General features: G+C 51.7%; 1 protein-coding gene across 1 annotated transcript; it reads right to left on the reverse strand.

The window, feature by feature from the left end:
• Nucleotides 1-1,098: 1,098 nt before the first annotated feature.
• On the reverse strand, nucleotides 1,099-6,270 carry LOC143219713 (uncharacterized). The gene is made up of 3 exons (XM_076445587.1): nucleotides 5,446-6,270; nucleotides 1,374-5,346; nucleotides 1,099-1,196 (listed from the first exon to the last, which is right to left on the reverse strand). Exons 1-3 carry the CDS (start codon nucleotides 6,268-6,270, stop codon nucleotides 1,099-1,101), a joined length of 4,896 nt encoding a protein of 1,631 aa, XP_076301702.1.
• Between the last annotated feature and the right edge of the window lie 2,050 nt (nucleotides 6,271-8,320).

Genomic DNA, 8,320 nt, shown 5'->3' on the forward strand with positions numbered 1-8,320 from the left:
CAAATACTCGTACACGCTGCATTGTATTTTTTCCGCACGCGACAAGGAGGGGACAGAGGCGAGTTCCGGCTCGCGTCTGTCCCCTCCCCCCGTCACACACCCCCTGGTCGACCCGCATAAAACTTAAAAATATGATAAAATAAAAGATAAAATCAATAAATGAAAACGTGTATAGATACAATAGATAAAATAAAACACAATAAATAAATAAATAATAATAAGTGTTTCGGACAAGAAAAGGGAGAACGAACCACTTCACAGAAAACGTCACTTTATTTTTCCCGAACGGGGATCGTCGACTCCCAAACGAACTTGTGCGAAATGAAATGTAAATACACCCCGAAGTACGTGGATGAACCTTTACAATAAAGAGTTTTGTTGTAAATTAGCGGTAGCCGTTTTTTAGCGTACGGTTCTTTACGAAGCGATAAAGAGCGCGAATAGAAGTACACTAGAAAAACCGGTCAAGCAGACGCGATGTCTTTCGAGTGTGAGTGAGAGCGATGTTCGTGACTACGTGTTATCGTTAGAAACACCGAAAACGAAGTGATTTTCGGTCGATCAGCTGACCGTTAGCCGAAAACCGCCGAGCGCGTGATTGGAGGATCGATCGGACGATCCGCCAATCACTCTAGCGCGGGTCGATAATCGAACGTAATCGATATCGACGGCGCTGGCCTATGACTCCGCGAGACGCTGATCGATCCTAGATCTCGCTGTCACTCGAAAGGCAGCCAATAGCGTGATCGAGAAAAGATGAATGAGCCGACGCGACTGACGCACTCAGCCAATCCCAAACATTCCGCCCGCCTCGTCCGCCAATGACGAAACTGAATACTAGAGAGGCTAGAGACTGTGGCCAATCAGGAGGACGATGACGTCAGGCGATGCTGGGTGAGCTGAATGGGCCAGCAACGTAGGGCATCCAGTGTAGTATCCAAAAAAAAACGAAGCGTAGTAAAAGTGAAGTGTACTAATGGATGATGAAATGAGAATTTACAGTGAAGATGAAAGTGGTACAGAGGTAAGTGAATCGAAAATGAAATCTGGATTAAGTGAAGTATGACGAACACGTGCTTTCTGTGCTTGTGAAAATATCTACTGATCGGGAGAGTCGCTCGAGAGTCCAGCCTCGTGTTCCCTCCCCGTACTCGTCTCTTCGTCGTCAGGGGCTAACAAAGGAATCAGCTTGTGTACTGGACGAAGAAATTGCGAAGTTGAGGTACGGACAGTAGCAACTCGAACTTAGCCGTCTGGTCCAGGGTGTATGTGAACAACCCGAGCGAGAGGCCATTGCGTAGGAGGTAGAATTTCACTTTTAACTAGGCAGAGAAATCCTGACTTTATCGAAATTTTGGTTTTACGCCACTTGCCTCTGGTCTGCAAGGTGTTCAAATACTCCCGAGACCAGCGTTTCCAGAAGTGCTGCTGAAGTTGCTGGATCAACTGCCATCGAGATAACCGTGAGACGGGAAGCTCCTCGAGGCTGGGCTCTGGAAGAGCGATGAGCGGTTCCCCGATCAGGAAATGTCCCGGAGTCAGCGCTGCTGGATCCTCAGGGTCGTCGGACAACGGCTGTAAAGGTCTAGAGTTTAAACAAGCCTCGATGCCAGTCAGGAGCGTGGTCAGCTCCTCAAAGATCAATCGCTGCTCGCCGATGATCCGACGGAGGTGATGCTTAACGGATTTCACCGCCGCTTCCCAGATTCCTCCAAAGTGTGGAGCAGACGGTGGGTTGAATTTCCAGGAAATGCCTTCCCTGGAGGCTGCGGCGAAGGGACCGCCTCCCTGTTGTGTCGATTCTCGGAGTAGTGAGCGCAGCTCGTGATGGGCGCCGACGAAATTGCGTCCGCAGTCGCTGTACAGCTCTAGGCAGCGACCTCGCCGTGAGATAAAGCGTCGTAGTGCAGCGAGGAAGGTTTCGGTCGATCCATCCGACACAGCCTCCAGGTGCACGGCCTTGGTGACAAGGCAGATGAACACGGCGATGTATCCTTTAACTGTGAGGTGACCACGACCCCGACCAGACCGAAGGTGTATTGGTCCTGCATAATCGACACCAGATCTGAAAAAGGGACGACACGGTGTTATTCTTGCTGGTGGGAGGTTTCCCATTTTTGGCTGGGCAGTTTGCCCTTTCCAGCGAATACAAACGGTGCATTGGTGGATACAGTGTTTTACCATTGGGCGACCTCTGAGAATCCAGCACTCCTGGCGTAGCGTCGCCAGGGTAAGCTGTGTCCCCCCGTGCAGGCATCGTTTGTGAGCAGCGTCGACCCACAACTTAGCCAGAGGGGATTCGTCAGGGAGAATAGCTGGATGCGTCCGGTCGTACGCAAGGTTGGCAGCTTGTAGGCGGCCTCCGACTCTTAAGACTCCGTCCTCATCCAGGAATGGGCAGAGTTTGGCCAATCTGCTTTTAGCTGCCACGGGTTGATTCCTGCGGAGAGTGGCGATGTCTTCGGAGAATGAAGCGGACTGCTCCAAGCGCAGGAGAATCAATTTGACTTCCTGCATTTCGGTAGCAGTGATAACTGATTCTGGTTTTCGATTTCTAGGGGCCCAGCGACGACACCAGGCCAGGACTCGAAACAGGCGCGTTAGATTCGAGAAGCGCTCGATTAACGTGCCGGATGTTTTCTCCCGCTGGGTGGTCACGTGATGTGCCTTCAGTTCCTCGTCCTCGTGGGTTGTCTCCTCGGCAGGTACAGCGGGGAGAGGATCTGGTGAGGAGAGCCACTCGGGTCCTCGCCACCACAGTTGGAACCTGGGAAGCTCAGCGGGAGACAGGCCTCGAGAAGCGCAATCAGCTGGATTTTCAGCGCTCCTCACGTGGTGCCACTGGGCTAGCGGCAGCATCCTCTGGATTTCAGCCACCCTATTCGCCACGTAAGTCGGCCAGCGAGAAGGATGCCCCCGGATCCAGCTGAGTGCCACGGATGAGTCCGACCAGAGGTGTAGATCGACCTCTTGCCAATCGAGCGCCTTAGTGACGTGCTCGACGAGCCTGGCTAGCAGGAAAGCTGCACAGAGCTCCAATCTGGGCAGAGACACCCGCTTCAAGGGAGCCACCTTGGATTTGGCGACAATCATGGAGACTGTCACGACTCCTTGAGCGTTAATGGTCCGGGAATACACCATGGCTGCGTAGGCTCGCTCGGATGCATCAGCGAACCCATGGATTTCGAGAGGCTGCGTGGCAGAATTGGTTCCGAGCCATCGCGGGACTCGAATAGTCTGCAGTGCAGGGAGTTGATGCTGGAACTGCTGCCACATCACCTCCTCCTTTTCTGGCAACGGTGTATCCCAGTCGACCTTTAGGAGCCACAACGACTGCATTAGGACCTTGGCGACGATGGTGACTGGAGCCAGCCATCCGAGAGGGTCGAACAGCTGGGCTGTTCCGCTGAGCACAGAGCGTTTAGTGAACCCTGCGTTTTTTAGAGAAGTCACAGCGGTAACCTGAAAACAGTCAGCGGAAGGTAGCCATTTTATGCCGAGGACGCTGTGATGGGTTGGAGAATCCCATTCAACGATTCCCTTCCGCTCGTCGCTGGAGAGTCCGTCTAACAGACCCCTTGAGTTGGAGGCCCACTTGCGAAGTGGGAATCCGCCCGCCATGAGAAGCTCTCGAAGTTCCGTTTGTTGTCGCCTTGCCTCAGGAAGGGAGTCAGCTCCGGCGAGAACATCGTCCATATAGATGTCTCGTAGTACTATGCGAGAGCCACGAGGATAACGCTGCTCCTCCACCTTGGCCAGCTGGTGTAAACACCGAATTGCAAGGTAGGGTGCACACGCGAGCCCGTAAGTGACGGTGCTCAGCTCGTAATCAATGACTCCTCCCCTTTTTTCAGGCTGCCACAAGATCCGCTGCCATTGCCGATCTTCAGGGTGGACAAGTATCTGCCGATACATCTTCTCGATGTCGGCTGAAAACACAAAAGCGTGCCGACGCCACCTTAGCAGGACGTCGGCGAGATTTGGGAGCAGGTTAGGACCTCGGAGAAGGAAGTCATTAATGGATTTCCCATTGGAAGAGGGCATGGATCCGTTGAAGACAACTCGCAACTTAGTCGTTGCGCTGGCCTCTCGCAACACTCCGTGATGAGGGAGGTAGTACCCGTTGCTCGGAATCGGATGTTGCGCCGCTGCCATATGCCCCAGCGTTTCGTAGGCCTTCAGGAACTCGGTGTAGGCTGCCTGGAATTCGGCAGATCGCCGAAACCTGCCGTTTAGAGACTCCAGAGTTCGCAATGCTATGCGACGGGAGTCTCCTAGCTCAGGTGCGCTGCTGAATGGTAGTCGCACCGAGAATCTGCCATCAGGTTGACGAAGGTGAGTGGTAACGAAGTGTTCCTCCGCCCGTTGGTCGTCTGCTGTGTGTGGGATCGAAGTGTCGATCTCCTCCTGTTCCCAGAATCTGCTCAACATTTCCATTAATTCGCGGTCTACATTACAGTGATGTACTGGTACCTCTAGTCTACCTGCTGCCTCGCCGCCGCCTTCCGAGTCGACTCCTCCCGTCAGTATCCAGCCAAGTGCGGTCTCCTGAGCCACTGGAGTATGAGGCGGCCCTCGTTTGACACCCTCACGAAGTATGAGGTTATAAGAATCAGCTCCAAGCAGAACATCGACTGGATCAGCAAGATGGTAGGCAGGATCAGCAAGGGTCAACCCTTGTACGTGCGGCCACTCGACGACAGCAGGTAGATTTCGAGGCCTGTAGCGAGAGAGCTCAGATATAATGTAGACCGGAATCTGGAATTTGACGTCACCGTCGCAGTGAGAGGAGAGGACCAGTGTAGATTTTCCTCTCGTGAACTTCGCCTTGGCCCCTCCGACTCCGAGCAGAGGAACCCGAGCTTGACTCCTCTTGACGCCGAGCCGCTGAGCCAGGGCCTCAGAAATGAGCGAAACCTCGCTGCCGGGGTCTATTAGTGAGCGAGCTTGGAAGCCGTGTCCGCCGGAGCCTGAAACTGTCACGCGAGCGGTACTGAGAAGTACAGAGGAAGGTCGACTCACGTGAGTAGAGATGTGCTGTACTACAGCTCCCGTTGACTCGGCATCGTGGATGGTCGTGTGATGCTTCCCATCACACTTCTGACATCTTTTGGCAGACTTGCAGTCACTAATAGAATGCCTTCCCAGGCAGTTTAGACAAAGCTTCAGAGAACTTGCCGTTTCCTTCCGCTCGACGGCATCCTTCTCCTTATATTGAGGGCAGAATAGGACGAAGTGCGCCCCTTGACAGATGCTGCAGTTCCGCAATGAAGTGTTCGCCTTCGATATCTGATGCACCTTGAAGGCCTTGGAAGAGGATTTCTTGTTGAGGGAGGCTTCATCAGGCTACTTTCGTTTAGCCTCTAACGCCTCACAGGTTTGTATGCGCCCTTCGATAAACGTTCGGAGATCCTCTAGAGTCGGGAGCTCCTTAGATTGCCTCACTAAATCTTCCCACTCACGATGAGACTGAGTATCCAACCTTTCGACGGTCAATTCGACTACCCAGTCGACGGCGTTCGTGACAGGTCGATCCAGATTATCGAGGGCATCTATGGCGTCGAACGTTTGATCAAAGAGCTGCTGCAATTCGATAGATGATTCCCTTTTGACCGGAGATAGTGAAGCAAGTAGTCTGATTTGAGCCTGTACCAGAAGTCGGCGATTCTCGAATCGACTTATTAACTTTTCCCAAGCAACTTTAAAGTTATCAGCGGTCGTCTTGATGTTTTTCAGAAGAGACGCGGCGCTGCCCTTCATACAGGCTTTCAAATAATGAAGGCGTTCGACAGGAGAAAGAGTCACATCGTTGATGATGAGGGAAGTAAATAAATCCCGAAAAGATGGCCAGTCCTTGTATTGACCTCCAAAGATGGGAAGACCCATTTTTGGCAACACGGCGCGTGACCTCGGTGCAACGGTCTCGACGACCGTTGGCTTTGAATTTTCTGATCCCTTTTCGGTTGCAGATTCCTTGAATTGGGAAATCAATGATTGTAGCAGTGAGTACTGGTCAGTATAGTCTTCTTGAGTCTCCTCGTATTCGTCCTCAACGAAATAGCGACTTTCAAATAGTTCCTTGTCTATTTTAGCGGCAGATCTCAACTCTGTATCACCCTGGCGATAGTCATCCCACAGTTGATCGAGCATTTTTTGGCCAGTCTGAAGTAGTTCCAGGTAGATATTGGCCTTTCTCTTCTTCTTGATATTGGACACCACGCGAGATATCCGTCTAGCTAGGGTATGATGATGTTCGATGAGGTCAGCCATTGTGTAGCACGAGGTTGAAGCACGAGAAGATTTGAATATTAAACGGATAATACTGTCAGAGGAGCTGCAGCGCTGAATCCGGCTCGAAGGACCAAATGTTTCGGACAAGAAAAGGGAGAACGAACCACTTCACAGAAAACGTCACTTTATTTTTCCCGAACGGGGACCGTCGACTCCCAAACGAACTTGTGCGAAATGAAATGTACATACACCCCGAAGTACGTGGATGAACCTTTACAATAAAGAGTTTTGTTGTAAATTAGCGGTAGCCGTTTTTTAGCGTACGGTTCTTTACGAAGCGATAAAGAGCGCGAATAGAAGTACACTAGAAAAACCGGTCAAGCAGACGCGATGTCTTTCGAGTGTGAGTGAGAGCGATGTTCGTGACTACGTGTTATCGTTAGAAACACCGAAAACGAAGTGATTTTCGGTCGATCAGCTGACCGTTAGCCGAAAACCGCCGAGCGCGTGATTGGAGGATCGATCGGACGATCCGCCAATCACTCTAGCGCGGGTCGATAATCGAACGTAATCGATATCGACGGCGCTGGCCTATGACTCCGCGAGACGCTGATCGATCCTAGATCTCGCTGTCACTCGAAAGGCAGCCAATAGCGTGATCGAGAAAAGATGAATGAGCCGACGCGACTGACGCACTCAGCCAATCCCAAACAATAAGTAAATAAATACAATGGACAAGACACAACAAACATAAGAAGGGGGGGCAAAATAAAGGGGAATATGAGATAAAGATAAAATTTATAATATAGAATATAAAATATATATAGAATAAAATGAACTATTATAAAATAAAAGGAGAGGGGTCGACCGGCAGGTCGCATCTTTGTAGAGGGGGGGAGGGGATTATTGCTCCACCTCGCCCCCCGCGACCTGCCAACCCCGGGGGCGCCTTAACGGCCGGCTCCGCTTGGCGGCGGTGGAAGTACTAAGTAGTCCCACCGCCGCCATTACGTCTGCGGCCCCTTACAGGGGGCCGTCGGCCTCGTCGGGGTTGCCCCGCCGATGCTAACCTCCTGGCGGTGAGGGGGTCGGCTTCCCTCTCCCCCACCGCTGCCTCCTTCTGCGTTATCACAATCTCGCAGAAGGAGTTAAACGCTGCTCTTGACCTCTCGCTGCCGATCATGTGGTCGACCACGACCGGCAACTAGAGGTCCATCCCAATAACGCCCGTTAGGTCACTGCGCGGCGCCGACCACGCTGGACATTCTTGCAGCGTATGTCGCGCAGAGACCTGGGCCTCCTCGCAGTGGTGGAACTGCGATCCTCCCAGTGCCAGTTATGAACACACAGTTTGAGGAAACGGCGGTATGCAGGTAATTTAACTTATGCTCATGCATTGCTGCAACTTGTGCTGTATAATTTAGAATTTTTGTTACCGCCATCCGTTTCTTATACATGTGCAAATACTCGTACACGCTGCATTGTATTTTTTCCGCACGCGACAAGGAGGGGACAGAGGCGAGTTCCGGCTCGCGTCTGTCCCCTCCCCCCGTCCCACCCCCCCTGGTCGACCCGCATAAAACTTAAAAATATGATAAAATAAAAGATAAAATCAATAAATGAAAACGTGTATAGATGAAATAGATAAAATAAAAGTCAATAAATAAATAATAATAAGTAAATAAATACAATGGACAAGACACAACAAACATAAGAAGGGGGGCAAAATAAAGGGGAATAAGAGATAAAGATAAAATTTATAATATAGAATATAAAATATATATAGAATAAAATGAAGTATTATAAAATAAAAGGAGGGGGGTCGACCAGCAGGTTGCATCTTTGTAGAGGGGGGAGGGGATTATTGCTTAACCTCGCCCCCCGCGACCTGCCCATCCCGGGGGCGTCTTAACGGTCGGCTACCCTTGGCGGCGGTGGAAGTACTAAGTAGTCCCACCGCCGCCATTACGTCTCCGGCCCCTTACAGGGGGGCCGTCGGCCTCGTCGGGGTTGCCCCGCCGATGCTAACCTCCTGGCGGTGAGGGGGTCGGCTTCCCTCTCCCCCTCCGCTGCCTCCTTCTGCGTTATC

The sequence above is a fragment of the Lasioglossum baleicum genome, unplaced genomic scaffold, assembly GCF_051020765.1.
Source record: "Lasioglossum baleicum unplaced genomic scaffold, iyLasBale1 scaffold0063, whole genome shotgun sequence".
NCBI lineage: Eukaryota > Metazoa > Arthropoda > Insecta > Hymenoptera > Halictidae > Lasioglossum > Lasioglossum baleicum.

What these genes read in the sequence shown, in the direction of transcription:
- LOC143219713 (XM_076445587.1), bottom strand. Translation starts at nt 6,270, where the DNA reads ATGGCTGACCTCATCGAACATCATCATACCCTAGCTAGACGGATATCT. An exon ending in ATCGTGAGTGGGAAGATTTA is followed by an intron (nt 5,347 to 5,445) that starts GTGAGGCAATCT and finishes AAACGAAAGTAG; the next exon opens with CCTGATGAAGCCTCCCTCAA. An exon ending in GAACACCTTGCAGACCAGAG is followed by an intron (nt 1,197 to 1,373) that starts GCAAGTGGCGTA and finishes TTCTTCGTCCAG; the next exon opens with TACACAAGCTGATTCCTTTG.